General features: G+C 39.6%; 1 protein-coding gene across 5 annotated transcripts in view; it reads left to right on the forward strand.

The window, feature by feature from the left end:
• GK (glycerol kinase) overlaps nucleotides 1-18,415 on the forward strand; it is an 82,112-nt gene that overhangs the window by 34,782 nt on the left and 28,915 nt on the right. For 3 of the 5 annotated variants that reach the window (XM_055437733.2, XM_088834048.1, XM_055437735.2), the window contains 7 exons: nucleotides 1,810-1,886; nucleotides 5,196-5,333; nucleotides 7,383-7,492; nucleotides 8,211-8,277; nucleotides 9,422-9,439; nucleotides 11,182-11,217; nucleotides 11,592-11,659. In XM_055437733.2, coding sequence (XP_055293708.1) covers nucleotides 1,810-1,886; nucleotides 5,196-5,333; nucleotides 7,383-7,492; nucleotides 8,211-8,277; nucleotides 9,422-9,439; nucleotides 11,182-11,217; nucleotides 11,592-11,659 — 514 coding nt within the window. The remainder of the gene's footprint in view (nucleotides 1-1,809; nucleotides 1,887-5,195; nucleotides 5,334-7,382; nucleotides 7,493-8,210; nucleotides 8,278-9,421; nucleotides 9,440-11,181; nucleotides 11,218-11,591; nucleotides 11,660-18,415) is intronic. The other 2 variants (XM_055437736.2, XM_055437734.2) reach the window with 1 other exon arrangement.

Consider the following 18,415-nt stretch of genomic DNA (forward strand, 5'->3'; position numbering starts at 1 on the left):
TCTTCCAGGGTGCAGCAGGTCCCAGCTACACACTCCCAAGCTGAGCTGAGAACAGGGACTCTTGTGGACTAAGCACAAAAGTCTCAGGCAGACTAATCTGACTACACCTGAACCGATCATTGGGGACAAGATCCTAGAGCCGAGGGTAGGGTGGAATCTCAGGCTGAGGTTGAAGGGGGGGTGGTTTCCAAAAGAGAATTAGAGCTACAGCTCCCAGCAGCAGGAAGAATGGATGCCTGGCAGCAAAGAGCAGGGGTCATTGCTTGGCCGTGTATTTCCGTGGGCTTCCTCTTTGCCTCCTGTTTCCTTGGTGATGAAGAGCCTTGTTTTCTACTTTGGAAACCAGTATAGCAGGGGCCCTCAACCCCCAGGCCGTGGATCAGTACTGGTCCGTGACCAGTTAGGAACTGGGCCACACAGCAGGAGGTGAATGGAGGGCAAACAAGCAAGCAAGCAAAGCTTTGCCTGTATTTACAGCTGCTCTCCATCCCTCACATTACCGCCTCCGTCAGATCAACAACAGCATTAGATTCTCATAGGAGCTTGAACCCTACTGCACTTGAATCATCACCCCTCTCCCCCACCCTGGTCCTGGAACAAATTGTCTTCCACGAAACCAGTCCTTGGTACCAAAAAGATTGGGGACCACAGCAGTATAGTATCCTGAAGTCCCTGATTCAATTCTCCTGCAAAGTAGCCACCATCAAAATCAAGCACAGACTGCCCTCAAGGGAAATAATGCTTTAAGTAATTAAAAAGAATTGATTAAAATCCACAACAGGAAGTAACTGGTTTTTAAATGAAGAGAAAGGCATAGTATAGTTAAGGGTGAACCAAACTAGACAGTAACGGCCAGCACTCACATGGGTAGCAGACAAGCATGCGTGATCTTCCTGGTGCCCTTTAAATAGACTGTTTTCAAGAGGCATCTGAGCATAGTCAGTGCCTAAAAATATCGAGTGAGCACTCACAGATTCAAAGTTACAAAAGTTTGGTTCAGAACTGAAATCTGACAAATTAAAGCTCAGCTGATACTATTGTTTATCTTTCATAATTGCTTTGTATACCCTTTAATGCGTTCTCTTTCTCAAGCCTTCTATCGTAAAGCAGAACACAACTTCCTACTAGGGAGATCAGAAAGTGAGTGATAGTTACTCAGTAAAAACAAGGTTGATCTGTTAAAATGGAGAGTTCACTTTATAATCTAGCACGGAGAAAGAATGGTGACCTTTAAATGATTCGTGTAATGATTCCGGATTCTAGTCTACTTTGAAAGAGTTTAATATAAATAGGCATTCTGTACACAAGCAAATGAATCTAATTTTTTCCCTCTGTAATAGTGTCAGGTTCTCTACTTTGTCACAAATTGCTACCCACTTTTTCCAAGGTACAGCCTTTTATACCTAGTACAGTGATCCTGAGCTGTGCATTTTGCCCTGGCAACTAGCCTGCCTTGCATTTAGATTTTTTTCTGCACTCGTGTATGCATAGGAAGTCCATATCCAAAATAGTTTTTTTCATCTTTTTCTATAAAAAGGATACCAAATCAGCACCCTAAGGTATGTATTATTCTCCTAACTTGGTCTATAATTTTGCATAAAAGCTTTAAATTCTCCCTCATAAATTTATCCTCTCTTCTAACAATATGCCCATTCATTTCTAATTTTCTAATTTCTGTCTTTGGTAAGCTATAGCATTTTAATTGCTTATAGAAACTAATCGGTCTCCTATCCTTAACAGTGATTTCATTAAGGTCTGATTTTTTTTAAATCAAGTTTTTCATATTTATTATTGTGTTTTGATCTATAGTGTGGCTTGACCTAAGAACCCAGTCTACCGTTGAGAGTCTTAGTAAAAGAATCCCAGGAAATAATAACTTTGTCAAGGTAAGAGATCTCTTAAAAAATATGCTATTAAAATGCTCATTTAACAGAAAAAAAGCTTGGAGATTTCACCAGGCTTTCTGTCTTATTGCACAATAGTTATTTGATACAATTTATAGAATATTTCTCTACAGATAATTACCTTTCTGTCTTCCTTGCCCTGTGGTGAATTGGAGAAATAATGTTCCAAGATAAATAGGCTGGAGGGGATGAGAAAGTGTCCCAGTGGCTTAAACCATACTCCCTAAGGAGTGCTTCTATAATTCCACCATGCTTTCCAAATCCTTCTCTCTTGCTTTTTCACCATCAATCAAAGAAAGTTATGGGTGCTTTTGAGGTTTTAGGCATCTGGACTCAGGTAGAGAAAGTAGAAGACACTCCAGCCTTTACATGAATTCCTCTTCCAATTTGCTTCACATGAAGATGCCAAAAATTGCCTAGTTTTCGGTCCTTATATAGATCTCTCTTCAGACAAATGGGGAGAAAAATTTTAAAACAGGTGAGGTACTTTTGTTAGCAAGGTCAAGGTCTCCTAGTATCCAAAAGGAAATTCCAGAGTTTTTTGTTTGTTTGATTTTTGGTTTGTTTGTTTGGGGCTTTTGGTTTATTCCCCTTATATTTGTAAGTGGAACTCAAAAAATGGTAGTTTCTTGTGGTTGTTGATTCTGAAAGTGAAAGTGTGAAAGTGAAAGTCACTCAGTTGTGTCTGACTCTTTGCGACTCCATGGACTAATACAGTCTGTGGAGTGCTCCAGGCCAGAATACTGGAGTGGGTAACCTTTCCATTCTGGGTTGGGATCTTCCCAACCCAGGGATTGAACCCAGGTCTCTTGCATTGCAGGCGGATTTTTTACCAGCTAAGCCATAGTTCAATTCAGTTCAGTCACTCAGTCGTGTCCGACTCTTTGCGACCCCATGAACTGCAGCACGCCAGGCCTCCCTGTCCATCACCAACTCTCAGAGTCCACCCAAACTCATTTCCATTGAGTCGGTGATGCCATCCAACCATCTCATCCTCTGTCATCCCCGTCTCCTCCTGCCCTCAATCTTTCCCAGCATCAGGGTCTTTTCCAATGAGTCAGCTCTTTGCATCAGGTGGCCAAAGTATTGGAGTTTCAGCTTCAACATCAGTCCTACCAATGAATACCCAGGACTGATCTCCTTTAGGATGGACTGGTTGGATCTCCTTGTAGTCCAAGGGACTCTCAAGAGTCTTCTCCAACACCACAGTTCAAAAGCATCAATTCTTCAGCGCTCAGCTTTCTTTATAGTCCAACTCTCACATCCATACACGACCACTGGAAAAACCATAGCCTTGACTAGACAGACCTTTGTTAATAAAGTAATGTCTCTGCTTTTTAATATGCTGTCTAGGTTAGTCATAACTTTCCTTCCAAGGAGTAAGCATCTTTTAATTTCATGGCTGCAATCACCATCTGCATTGATTTTGGAGCCCAGAAAAATAAAGTCAGCCACTCTTTCCACTGTTTCCCCATCTATTTGCCGTGAAGTGATGGGACAAGATGCCATGATCTTAGTTTTCTGAATGTTGAGCTTTAAGCCAACATTTTCACTCTCCTCTTTCACTTTCATCAAGAGGTTCTTTAGTTCTTCTTCACTTTCTGCCATAAAGGTGGTGTCATCTGCATATCTGAGGTTATTGATATTTCTCCCGGCAGTCTTGATTCCAGCTTGTGCTTCATCCAGCCCAGTGTTTCTCATGACGTACTCTGCATATAAGTTAAATAAGCAGGGTGACAATATACACCCTTGACATACTCTTTTTCCTATTTGGAACCAGTTTGTTCCATGTCCAGTTCTAACTGTTGCTTCCTGAGCTGCATACAGCTGAGCCACAACGGTGCTCAAATCCAATTAATTGCAGCAATCTAATAAACCATCCTTTCCCCTTACCCACCCATATAACTTCGGTCTTGTCCTGAATATACCATCACCCATTTCCTATTGTGTTCTCTTGATCAACCTGCCCAAACCTCACGCCTACCTCCAGCCACACTTTGCTTCACAGGATGCATGTTTTTCTCTCCAAAGCCATTTTAGGCAACTTTTTCACTTTCTACTTAAATCATGAAAATAAGATATGCTACCTTACTCTTTGGTTTGTGGGATGACCCTTGGTCCCTCAAATGAAAGAAGCATATGTTATTTCTATTATTTCTAAAGCCCATATGTTATTTCTATTATAATTTTTGAGCATGGATCTTTTCACAGTAAACTGTGAGTTAAGATTCTTAACTTACAAGGTTGCATTATAGTGTTAAATAGTTAGAGATATTTTACTACTCATATCCATGGGAGATGAGAAGGAAAAGGGATCACTTCCTGCAGTTAGGTGAGGTGCTAAATGAGAATGGGGATTGAGAAGGAAAAGATAGTTGCGTTATTTTGATGTATTTTTTTAATCACTTTCACTAGCCCTTCTAAATATAGTGTTTAATATGATAACTAAAATGAGTTGGACTGGATCGATTCTCAAGGAAACCTGTGTTTCATTATTACCCTCTGTCCTTTATTCAGTTAACCCTCCCTTTGTTGAATGTATTTGTGGAATTGATGCAAAATCAATCTTATGTATAGATATAGATATACACATATGTACACATATACACACTATTTAAATTAATTGAAGTAACATTGGTTTGTAAAATCATATAAGTTTCATGTGTACAACACTGTATTTCAACTGGCAACTACTTTCTTAAGTAGAACAACTTTGGGTTGCTTTCATCTGGCATGTCTTTGAGCTCTGTTGTCCACCAATTTTATGTTATTTGAATATGTATGTGTGTTTGACTATGTATTTATTATATTTTTAGCACACAAATATATTGTTTTTGTCAAGTCTTATCTATCTTAAAACAATCTTCTGATTGTGGTCATTAGTTTATGAATTGATAAACTTGCATTCTTTGATTTTCAATAGTTTTAAATATTAATTTCACTGAATATAAAATAAAAGGCAGGGTTTTGGACTAGGTTCTGTGTGTAATACTTACTTATCACAAAAGTTAACATCTGTGGCTGAGCTGTCTAGGTTTCAGGGCATGTGTCATTTAACTTTCTCTTTATCTTGCTACATGGATGCTCTTTGAACTGTAAACATATCACTCTGATCTTTGTTCATGAACATGCTTTCCTGTGCCACAAGATAGGAAAAGTGTTTTTTATCCATAATACTTTGAGATTGCCTTTAGGGTCATTGCATATTTTGTAATTTGTTGACCTTTTTTATTTGGTGTTTTAAGCTGTTATGAATTTCATTTCCTGGCTGAATGTCATAACTGTATTTAGTCCAAGACAGGCCTTCCACTTAGCACTTATTTCAGTGCAGTGAAGCTTCGTTGGCTCCTTGACAATGTGAGAAAAGTTCAAAAGGCCGTTGAAGAAGATAGAGCTCTTTTCGGGACCATTGACTCATGGCTTATTTGGGTATGTTTAAAAATCATGTATGTATGGAAAACATTTTTAAATTGCTTATCTTTTTTCTATGGAGAGTTTCAAACTTTTTAGTTGGAAGCATCATTAAGAAAAGCCACTCAAGAAACAGCAGAAAATTTCAGCTGCCATTTGAGAGGCATTTTTGGCTACTTCCTCTTGATTTTTTTCTTGCCTTATTTCAGTAAAAATGAAGGATGATTGCCAAAACCATCTCTCATGTCTGTTACCTTTAGCATAACTAATTTAGGTAATTATCAAGTAGTAAATTTCAGTTGCCTGTATCCCTTGCCTATTATTCACTCCTTTGGTACGTGCAGGGGACTGGTTCTAGGACCCACTGGAGATAGTTAGCAGTCTGTACCTGCGGATTGTGTAATACTATAGTTTTTATTTTAAAAATCTACGTATAAGCACAGCAGCACAGTTTGAACCTGTGTTGCACAAGGGTTAACTGTACTTCTTTTCCACTAGCCATTTCTTAGAAGAAATTATCTCTTCTATTTTCTACTATTTAACATGGTAATACACCTGGGACTATTTTTCAGCATTTGCTTTCAACATCACATAATTGTCTATTACTTAATTAGGCCACAATATGAAAAATCATAGTGGAAATTTCTGATGTATAATCTTCTTGCCTAAACTGAACATGAATGAGTAGAAACGAACATTTCCCAGATACATACATATCTTCTCTTCCCTCCCTCTCGTTATCTCCCTGCCTCTCTTATTCTCAGTTATTTTCAAGGGTATTTTCAAATACACCCAAAACGTGGAGGGAATAGTGTCATGAACCTCTAGAATAATGAGTCAGCTACAGTCATTGGCTGTGGCCAAACTTGTTCCCACTATACTCACTCCTTCTCCCCATGGATAATTTTAAAGCAAATCCCAGACATACAATTTCATTTGCAAACACTTCTGTAAGTGTGGGATTATTATTATTTTCAACATTCAGGGGAACGTTAAAGGAACATTGCCCCTCTTGTCACTTTCCAGATCCACAGAGCAGATCAGACAAAACCCTCTATCAGGACGTGGCACCTTCCCCAGCCCTCCCTGTCTTGGCCAGGGCACACTGTGCTTTGTGTCCATGGCCAGCAGTTTTCATATGTTTTAGTCACAGTTGAAATAATTCGGACAATAGTTCTCACCATTGCCTGGAGCGAGAGTAAGGCAGTATGTTGAACTGTGAGCTGCAGGACACTCGAGGGAACACATTGAGCTGTCCGCCTCCTCCCCTGTTCCCATATGATGCCATTTCTGCACTTCTGTTCCTTTCTTACTTCTCACTGCTTCTACATAAAAGAAAGCAGCAGTCCTTGTAGTTCAGGTCCAAGGGTATTAACATTAGAGAGTTTAAAGCTCTGCTTTCAGGATATGTGCTTGGGTCAGTGCAGTGCAGCCCAGTGAGAATTGTTACTTCAAAACAGGCACACACACACACATACAACAAGAACAACAGGAGCAACACAGGTCAGTATCATCCCAAGAGGTAGGCACATCAAATTTAATAAGACTCTGCATCTTCCAGAGATAAGAGGATGAAAGCAAAACTGATTTTTTTTTTCATTAACCATCAACTAAAACTGCTGTCTACTACGATGGCCACTTGACCACATATGGCCATGGAGCACTTGAAATGCGGCAGATCTGAATTGAGGTGTGCATGAGTGTAAAATATACACTGCATTTCAAAGAGTTCATACAAAAAAAGAAGGTAAAATGTCTTCGTAATAATTTCATACGCTGAAAGGATATTTTGAATATATTAAGTTAAATAAAACAGTATTATTCATTTCACCTGCTTCTTTATGCTTTTTAAATGCAGCAACTAGAAAATACCCAATTACATGTGTGGGTCAATGTGGTTCTGTCACACTGTATTTCTGTTGGACCCCAAAGAACACTCGAAGATGAAATAATTGAAATGATACATTCTCTTGCTGTATGGGCTCTGAAACAGATTCTGGCTCTTGACAAAATAGAAATTAAATTGCAAATAAGTACAGATTTAACATGTCCTTTTCTTCCGTCCAGAGCTTGACAGGAGGAGCCAGTGGAGGTGTCCATTGTACAGATGTAACAAATGCAAGCAGGACGATGCTTTTCAACATCCATTCTTTGGAATGGGATAAAGAGCTCTGCGAGTGAGTTGTGTTTTGCCCTCAGAATAGTTTTCCAATATGTTGCCTGTCTATAACCTAAATCTTAATTATTTTCAGATTGTCAGTGGAGCGCCAAACTTTGTTGATATTTAACTACAATATACAAGTCTATGTTGTATACTCTTTTTTTCTAATTGGAGGATAATTGCTTTACAATGTTGTGTTGGTTTCTGCCATACAACAATGTGAATATGTATATATACACCTTCCCTCTTGAGCCTCCCTCCCCCACCACATCCCACCCCTCTGGGTCATCACAGAACACAAGGCTGGGCTCCCTGTAAGAGACTATTACGGCATATATAATAAATAGGCCAAATTAAGTAATTGTCTTGATTATTCTTCAAGGAAGATTAGGTTCCTTTATAAAAGTACTTTGTTTTTTGTGTATTGATTTCTTTATGTAAAGTTAGAGTGTTAAATATCTAAGCCTGCTGCTGCTGCTGCTGCTAAGTCGCTTCAGTTGTGTCTGACTCTGTGTGACCCCACAGACGGCAGCCCACCAGGCTCCCCTGTCCCTGGGATTCTCCAGGCAAGAACACTACTGCTGGCTTATTTATTTCTTCCAATTTAACTCAACTCAAATATGCCCATTTTAAATTTTTGTTTGCATACCTTTAAATTCATATAAATGTTTCCAGATGTTTACTTAAAATAGTATTATATACCCAATCTTATTTTACTGGTTTTTTTTTTTTAGATTTTTTGAAATTCCAATGAAAATTCTTCCAAATGTCCGGAGTTCTTCAGAGATCTATGGCCTAATGGTAAAAAGAAAAAGAAATTTTTTTAAATTTAATTTTTATCTTAAAAAAATAACCTTACTATTCAGAATTCAAAAGTCAGTTGTGTTATGTTTTATATTTTGAGACCTGTGAATTTTTTATGAATGTTGGCAGTATGTAAAATAAGAATTTAGTATTGTCTAAATAGTTTTATAACTTCAAATTCTTGAGTCCTTCTTGCCAGTTTATGTTTTATGTATACTTTATATAAAACTATATATAAAACTTTATATACTATGAACTTTATTGGCTTTTCTTTGAGTATTTTAAAGTATTGATGAAATAATCTAACTGCAGTAGGTGATAAGGGAATATTTGAGCCAGTTTCTTCTTTTAATCCAAATAACTATTTAGTAATTGCATTGCCTGCTTTTAATTTATAGGAAGGTCTCTTCACATTTTAGTGGCATTCTTTTTCCTGTTGAATCTCCTGTAATGGCCAGACCATGTCTCATATTAGATTCTTCTTCAGCCTGAACAAAACTTTAGCAGAGAAGCTGAAAGCAAAGAGTCTGTTCTGATTTGTGATTGTTAATTAAACTGGTTTTCATCATGGGCATTTTTACTGTTGCTTTCATTGAAACCCACAGAAGAAGTAGTCTAAGCACAAATTACATTTAGCATCACTGAGTATTTCTGATTACACACCAGGAATGAAAACCTCTAGGATGATTTGAACTGGTGTTTAAGCTCAAAAATCTAGAATTTATGGTCGAAATTAAGAAAAGTCTAAGATTAATTACCAAAAAATACTGTTTGGACAAAAGATTAATTACCAAAAAATACTGTTTGGACATTTCATAAAAAATATTAGTCTACTTATAGACTTAATACACTAGAACACCCAAGTGTTCTGGTTAAAGCTTAAGAAGTCTTAAGTGTTTCATTTATAATAAAGCCTTTTAAGGCAACATGGACTTTTTTAAGGGAAGCATAATCATTGCTTATCTACAGTTTAAAAGTGCTTTGCCATAGCTACCTATAAACTGACTTGGGTCAGAGGAAAAAAAAAACTGTTGAGAAACAGTTTCAGAGGATGGTTGAAAAAACATTTAACTGGCCTAGTTTTCTCTTGCATTTAAAATATTATCCTTCTGTCCCCCTCTCTCCCCCTTGCTGACTATAGAAAATCTCTCATAGCCCGGTGAGTAGGTTGCCCACCAATGATGCTACCCGTTCATTTGGAAAAGATACAGTGCATTTCCATTTAGTTTTAGATAAGCAGAAATCCATTTACCCAGCAAATTAATCCATACTCTTCCATGACCCTCCAAATTATTATAAGCTCTAATGAAGCTTTAGTTATTGTTAAAACATAATCTTATTTGTTTCTTTTTAGTCCTCCATAAAACTGGGAGTGGTGTTTCAAAATAAAAGACTAAGACAGTTTTCTGAAATGAGAAATTCTGATGGTCCCTATTACAAAGTACAGATGTGATGTGCTTTTGGGCTTTAGCATAATAGGGAAATGAGGTATAGTTTTTAGATGTTCTCTACGTCTGTTAAATGACATCTTGCCCAACCTTTCAGACCAGTTAGTTGGAAATGCACTGTCACTTTTTCTGCATGCTTCACCAGAGAATATTCCCAGGAATCCTCCAGGGACCCCCTCCCTGTAAAGAAAAAAGAGCGCTTTCTGTGCCTGACCGCACATAGTAGATTCTGCTGGTAGTTTGATAATAACTTGAATAGTGTAAGCAAAGACTTCTTCCAGTATCTGAATACCTTACATATCCAGTCTCTAGGTTTCCTGATTCACTTTCACTTATAAGCCAGGTTCAGATTGTCCAAGAATATATACAGTAAATAAAAGGTCTTGGATTAACCCAAAAGCATAAGAGAAATAAAGTATTACCCCACTATCTAGTGAGTATTTTCTATTTTGTGAATGGTTTCCACATGCATGCTCTTATTTCCTAACCGTAGCTGTGTGAGGTGGCTTCTCTTCTTCCCCTTACTGTCACAGAGGGGGAACCCAAAGCTCCCAGAGAAATGGCAGATTGAAATGTCAGGTGAAAGCTTTTGTTTGGTCTTTTTCCTAATATCAGGTTCATCATAATGTTTGTTCGGGTTTTTCTGTAAGATATGGAAAAACGCAAATGAACTTTTAAGCCAATCCAATACATCACAGGTACTTTGGGGATCATATTCCTTTCCCCTAATTCCTTGGTATCAATACATGTTGGTTTGTATTAGTGTAAGTATTTTTTTCAAAATTAAATTTGGTAAAGTTCACAGTCAGCCACTTAAATCTCATTTTTTCCTTAGAGTGCTGGCCATACTGGCTCAAAATCAAAACCACTATTCATGACACAAATTAACTCTTGCTTATCAAAACTTGAAGAATGATGTTGGCTATGAACAAATAATGACCCATACCTGAACCCCTCTCTTGTTTCTTACTTATCAAGAGCAGTTTGGGTAGGAAGAACAGTTGGTAAAATACAGCCTTCCAAAATAAACATGTTCCATGCTGGTTTGATAGCTCTGTGTTCATTATGAAGGATGTGCTAGTCTGTTCATAGTAACAGCAATAATAGCAAAGAACTAATGGTCTGTGGCATTCATATAAGCTCAGGTCCATTTTGTAGATGAATAAATTGAGGTACAGAGAAGTTTTAGCAGCCTGCTCAGTGACTAACTAACTAACTAACCAGGAGTAGATCCTGCATCTCCTGGCTCCCTGTCCGGTGTTTCATGTCCATGTCTCTTCAAGGAATATTTCTAGTATCTCTCTCTCTGAACCACTCATGTAGTTGAAACACTTGCTTTGTCTTGTCTGCCCACATGCTCTGGCATGTTGCTATTTGTGTTCATTTCTGTTACAATTATGTGAGTAGAGCCAAATTTGTGATTATTCATAATCCTTTTTTTAAATTTTATTAGAAAGCTGGGGCCTTGGAAGGTGTGCCAATATCTGGGGTAAGTTTCATCACTAAACATCTCCCTACCACCTCCCCACCCCACCCCATTTCATGTTCTGGCTTGCCTTAATCAATCTGTTCCTTCTTTAACTATGGAAAATAAGTAAGAGCAGAAGGATTGGCTAATTCTTGTTTTGACGGGACACAGTGTGGGCTATTGAGAATATTGTTGAGTAAATAAATTCTAACTCTCCCTTCTATCCCTGTTCAGAGCATTAACACATAGGGCAATGACCAAATGGAGGCAATGCAAAGAATATAAGACAGTTCGCTCCTTCATAAATGAAGAAGGAAAAATAAATCTTATGGCTCTCCTAAAAAGAAAATGGATAATATTGTCTTAGTATTCTTTATTGTCATATATCCTTTCAGTGTTTGGGAGATCAGTCTGCTGCGTTGGTGGGACAAATGTGCTTCCAAGATGGACAAGCCAAAAACACGTGAGTTTTAAGAAACAGACCTGCAAACCAACAGGGTCTTGTTTGTTTGTTTTTCCCTTTGGTGTTTGGAATGAGGAAAGGCTTTTGAAGTTTCTCCAGAGTGAAAATTAATAGTTCAAGAGTGCCAATACATTTATATGTTTACACTTTTTGCCATTTGTTTTTCTTCATCTTCTCATAAATCAAACCATGGCATATGTAAACACACTGATGAAGATTGTGAAAACCTTAATTTATAAAATTCAAAACCTTTTCCATACAGAAACTATATGTTGGTTTAAAGTATTTTTGCCTTGGGATGGACTTCCCTGGTGGTCCAGTGGTTAAGACTCTGCATGTCTAATGTAGGAAGCATGGGTTCGATCCCTAGTTAGGGAACGTGACAATCCCACATGCCATGCAGGCAGCCAAAATAAATACAATTAAAAAAATTTTTTAATAATAAAAAATAAAGTATTCTTGCCCTTTGCAGAGGTTGTTGGAGGGAGGCTGAGCAGAGGGAAGAAAGCCATGATGAAACTCTGATTTTCAACATATTGTTCCTGCGCAAGACTTTCTCACTAATTTCAAAGTCATATTTTTGTGGGATTTTTCAAAGTTATTTCTCTGGCACTATGCTTTCTCCCCGTTGTTTGAAGTTTCTGCTTCAACACAAAGCAGAAGGAATGACATAAGTAGAGATTTGGTGCATTTTTCTTCTCATCTTCTTAATAGTCACACGTGTAGTCTATAACAAGCCCCATATTTAAGAGTGATAAGATGACTCCCATTTTAGAATGAGAAAAAAAGATATTCAGAGAAGTTAAGCTAATAAGTGAGGAAAGCAGTCTTTGCATCCAAATCCAGCTGATTCGACTTAGGGCACTTGACCTTTATACTTTACTGTCCCCTGTGTGGAAAAGATTTCCATTAGCCCTGGCAGCAGGCTGTCTGCCTTTAATGGTTTGTATCTTGAGGATTCTTTTTTTGGCCACACCCCACAGTATGTGGGATCTTAGTTCCCGGACCAGGTGTCAAACCCACACCCCCTGCAGTGACAGTGTGGAGTCTTAACCTCCAGACCGCCAGCAAAGTCCTGTTGAGCATTTTCTAATTCTCTCATTAATGTTAACTTCAGTACTTACGTTCTCCTTTTTGTCAGTAATGGAATGTCTCTGTATTTTAGATGTAGTGTTCTTATATTCTAGTAGGGTCAGAAGTCCTCATGCAAAAGTGTGACATTTGGGTGACAGTTTTTCTGAGAGGAGAGATAGGAAAATTCTTTACAGGTCATGGTATCCTGTGGGTCTAAAAACATATTCTTTGAATTCTGGATTCCAGGTAGCTAGGTCAGGAGGCAGAGAAATGATAGATAGAAAAGTAGGCTATCCCACCTACCCTCTTCTTCCCGCCTCTGCCTGGCACCCTAATGCTAGTAAAGCAGATGCTATCTCTCTTTGGCAAGTACCTGACACTGTAGAGCACATGGGAGGTGCCCAGTAAAGTTGCCTGATTTTGTTTCTGTTTATGCTCCCCCCCGCCCCCCCCTTAAACATTATCAGCCAATTCCGGAAATGCGGCATTTAAGTTAGGGAGGGCAGGCTGAGTACCTCAGCAGCCCCTGCAGGTTGAAAGAGGGGAAGAATTGTAAGATCTTTGGCTCATGTTTCTCTTCCTGAAGGAAAAGATCACAGATATACAGTTCATCATAGTATAGATCAGAATGTATGTGCCATAAGAAACTTGGAAGTACTGCTGTTGGGTTTCAAAGGGAGGGAAGAAAAATCACAAAGATTATTAGTAGTGAGACATTTTGAAGACTGAGCAGTATTGGTGAACACGTGGAACACTGAACCAAAATGCAAATAAGGAAATGGAAAACTTTATTTAGAGAATGTAGAGAACAGTTGGGTAGGGAAGTGATTGTGGGGAAATAAGGCTAAGGTGGTGTGACACACTAAATTCCAGAGTAAGGACGTTTTTTTTCTGGAAGGCAATGGGATACTTCCTGAAGGTTTGGGGGCTGATGTTAAGAGATGACTGGAGCTGTTCATTAAGGATACAGCAGTCCTGGGTTAAAGTGAGGAGAGGGCTTCCCTGGTGGCACGATGGTAAAGAATCTGCCTGCCAAAACAGGAGTCACGGTTCGATCCTTGATCCCAGAAGATCCCACATGCCGCATAGCAACTAGGCCCCTGTGCCACAACTACTGAGCTTGTGCTCTAGAGCCCGGGAGCCACAACTACTGAGCCCACATACTGCAACTATGGAAGCTCCCGCACCTAGAGCCTGTGCTCTACAACAAGAGAAGCCACCACAATGAGAAGCCCTAGAACTGTAACTAGAGAGTAGCCCTCAACTTGCCGCAACTAGATAAAGCCCACTCAGCAATGGAGACCCAGCATAGCCAAAAATAAATAGCTAAAATTTTTCAAAAAATAAAGTGAGGAAAAACTAGAGGCAGAGAGGACATGGAGGCCACTACAGCATCTCAGTAACAGCCACAAGGACTAAGAAGGATGAGGAGGACTGAGATGGAGGTATGGGTGGATGTACATGGCACTGCAGAGGAACACGAGACAGGAAGCAGGCACGAAGTCTAGTAAACTGGTCCCAGTGGTTAGACATATCCAAAGTATGGAGTGGTCTCAAGTAGAAGACTTTGTGTTTGGGATATGTTGGTGATACTGGTAGGCTATACATTATACATACATGGTCATGGGGAATGAATGTAGTATAAAAGTATAGATTTTGAATTTCTCATATTTAGAGGTGATTTTTGAAGCAATAAGAATTGATGAAATTACCAAGAAAAAGTATATAGGTAGAGGAGATATTTAGAAGACAGAAGAGATGACTGGATGGAGAACTCAGACAAATAGAATGTAGTGAGTCATTAATGTGGAGATCCAGGGTCTCTATTTAAGACTCTACCAGGGTCTCTCTTTAAGAGAGGGGCCTGGTCAGCAGTGCAAAATAGAACAAAAAGGACAGAAAAATCAGGTCTTCAGTGGTGACCTCTAAGAATGAAGCTTTAATAGAATGCTCACGATGGAAGCCAGGTTACAAATGGTCAGAAGAGATGCAGGTAAGCAGAAGATAGCGACAGCAGGACAGAACGTGCTATGCAAAAGGCAGCCATCCAGGAAGGGGTGTCAAGTAGACAGTTTGTTAGATTAACAGGATCTTTCCAACTTTGGGGAACTTTGTTCGTTTGTGTTTTTAATTTAAGCTTGTGTTTTAAGTGCCTCCTCTGTCCCAGAGGCTCTAAGTGTAGTAGCAGAGGCCTCCTGCCTCCTCCACAGATTAAACTAGGACCACTCACACAGCCCCACCCTACCACCCCCACTGTCCAAACACAGTAGAATCTTGAGAAAGGATTGGTAGACCATATAAATGCTGAAAAACCCATATATTTTTGATGATTGGGAAGAAAAAAATAAAAATTAAGAGGAAAATAATTGCCTATATATGGCTTTGAAAGAGGTAGCCTAGGGACTTCTCTGGTGGTCCAGTGGTTAAGACTCCGAGTTTCTCCTGCAGGGGGCATAGGTTCTATCCTTGGTTGGGGAACTAAGATCCCACATACTGTTCGGCCACAAAAAAAAAAAAATGCTGTGGCCTAAATGTAGCAAAGATGTCTCTTCATATGTTGATAATGCTCATTAATTACTTATTAAGTGTACATGAACTTAAGAATTTACTTCCATTAAGTACCTTGAGCCTCTGTGTCAATTTCGTAATTTAGGACTTGTACACTACTGTTCAGTATACATAGTGTTTATATGGGGACTAAATCAGTACAGATTTATCCTTTATAAAGTGTGGAACAGATAATTAACTTCCACTTTTATGAATATTTGTACACAGAGATTGACTTAAAATATGTAACTTTTTCAGCGTCACAGAAGTAAAAAGGGATAGCGATTTGTTTTGACTTCATAAATGTATTATTACCTGAACTTAACGTTATTTGACTGGTGTCTTTGAAAACTGAGATAGATACTGATGAATGCCATGCTCCCTGAACATGCTGTCTGGTCGTCATGCAGCCCACCATCATGCTTGAATCGAGCAAAAGAGATAGATGGTCTTGGGCGAATTCTTCTTCACATCAGTGGTTCCTGGAAAAATGTTTTTCAGAAAAAATTGCCCCTGTTCTGTTTGCTCCACAAGACAAACACAGTCAGTGGGGTCTGTTGGCTTAGCACTGACTAATATTAATAGCAGCATCTGCTGGGATCTGTCTGCGCACCCCTAGGCTGAGCCCTCCCCTTTTTCCCACTTGGGCTAATGAATGTCACAGAGCACAGCAGCAAGGCCTGTGGGGAGAGAATCCCAGGCAGGTTAGGACAGCTGTGGTGAGCCAGGGATGACAGCCAACTCATTTGAAAAGTGTTGCCATGGGACCCTTGCTGATATCAGCTTGAACCACTTATCTGCTCGGCACAATTCAGAACCACTCACGCATGTCCAAGTGCCAGATTTGTTGCAGAGTCCAAAGCTTTTGCTGATAAGACTGCCACAAAGTAAATTCAGTTCTTCCCTGGCAGCTGTGCTACGTGCTGGCTCTGACTCTCTGAGCACTGTTAGAACACCCTATCCTGCATAGGGAAGGGAGAAGATAGACCAGCAATAGCTTTTCCCTCCTAGCCACTCCTGTCCCAAAGTCCAACTACACTTTTCCCCCACGCTGGACCTACACCCTCTCCATGCCAGAGGTTTACGACTGCCTAATGATGGAGCTCAGCCGGCCTGCCCCATTTTTGAATGGCTATTAGCCATGATGTTTCACTCCACGTGGATTAGTAGAGATGTAACCGTGAGAGAATTTAGGATTTATTGTAACTCAGTGCTATTTTATTAATATAAACATGAACCTGGGTTATGACTAAGCTCCAAATACTGTACTTGCATTTTTTTTCATTGTTGTTCAGTCACTCAGTCGTGTCCGACTCTTTGCAACCCCATGGACTGAAGCACGCCAGGCTTCCCTTTCCATCACCAACTCCTGGAGCTTGCTCAAACTCATGTCCATTGAGTCGGTGATGCCATTCAACCTTCTCATCATCCTCTGCTGCCCCCTTCTCCTGCCCTCAATCTTTCCCAGAATCAGGGTCTTTTCCAGTGAGTCAGCTCTTTGCATCAGATGGCCATTGGAGCCTCAGCTTTAGCATTGGTCCTTTCAATGAATATTCAGAGTTGATTTCCTTTAGGATTAACTGGTTTGATCTCCTTGCTATCCAAGGGACTCTCAAGAGTCTTCTCCAGCACCACAGTTTGAAAGTATCAATTCTTTGGCGCTCAGCCTTCTTTATGGTCCAACTCTCATATCCGTACATGACTACTGGAAAAACCACAGCTTTGACCATATGGACCTTTGTAGGCAAAGTGATATCTCTGCTTTTCAATACGCTGTCTAGATTTGTCATGGCTTTTCTTCCAAGGAGCAAGCATCTTTTAATTTCATGGCTGCAGTCCCCATCTGCAGTGATTTTGGATCCCAAGAAAATAAAGTCTGTCACTGTTTCCATTTTTTTCCCCATCTATTTGCTATGAAGTGATGGGACTGGATGCCATGATCTTAGTGTTTTGAATGTTGAGTTTTTCCATTAGGATTCCACTAAGTACATTTTCTTCTAGACTTTTTTTTTTTTAAGGAAACACATATTTTTTTAATACTTGTTTATTTTTGGCCATGCTGGGTCTTGCTTGGTTGCTGTGCAGACTTTCTCTAGTTGTGGCAAGTGGGGGCTACTTTCTAGTGGTGCTTGGGCTCCTCATTGTGGTAGCTTCTTTTGTTGCAGAGCACAGGCTTTGAGGCGTGTGGGCTCAGTAGTTGTAGCACATGGGCTTAGTTGCCCTGTGGCATGTGGGGTCCTCCCAGACAAGGGATCAAACCAGTGTTCTCTGCATTGGCAGGAGAATTCTTCACCACTGGACCACCAGGGAAGTCCCTAGACTGTTCTTTAAAACATTATTCCAATACTCTAAAGTCTACAAGCAATAAATGCTGGAGAGGCTGTGCAGAGAAGGGAACCCTCTTACAATGTTGGTGGGAATGCAAACTAGTACAGCCACTATGGAGAACAGTGTGGAGATTCCTCAAAAAACTGGAAATAGAACTGCCATATGATCCAGCAATCGCACTCCTGGGCATACACACCGAGGAAACCAGAATTGAAAGAGACACATGTACTCCAATGTTCATTGCAGCACTGTTTATAATAGCGAGGACATGGAAGCAACCTAGATGTTCATCTGCAAATGAATGGATAAGAAAGCTTTGGTACATATACACAATGGAGTATTACTCAGCCATTAAAAAGAATGCATTTGAACCAGTTCTAATGAGGTGGATGAAACCAAAGCCTATTATACAGAGTGAAGTAAGCCAGAAAGAAAAACACCAATACAATATACTAACGCATATATATGGAATTTAGAAAGATGCAAATGATAACCCTGTATACGAGACAGCAAAAGAGACACAGATGTATAAAACAGTCTTTGGGACTCTGTGGGAAAGGGTGAGGGTGGGATGTTTTGGGAGAATGGCACTGAAACATGTATATTATCATATGTGAAATGAATCGCCAGTTCAGGGTCGATGCATGTTACAGGATGCTCAGGGCTGGTATGCGGGGATGACCCAAAGGGAGGATAAGGGGAGGAGGGAGGTTGGAGGGGGATTCGGGAGGGGGAACTTATGTACACCCGGGGCAGATTCATGGCAATACCAACCAATATAATATTGTTAAATAATTAGCCTCCAAT

Source organism: Moschus berezovskii, chromosome X (genome assembly GCF_049115385.1).
Source record: "Moschus berezovskii isolate FMDL1 chromosome X, NW_MosBer_1.0, whole genome shotgun sequence".
In the NCBI taxonomy this organism is placed as follows: Eukaryota; Metazoa; Chordata; class Mammalia; order Artiodactyla; family Moschidae; genus Moschus; species Moschus berezovskii.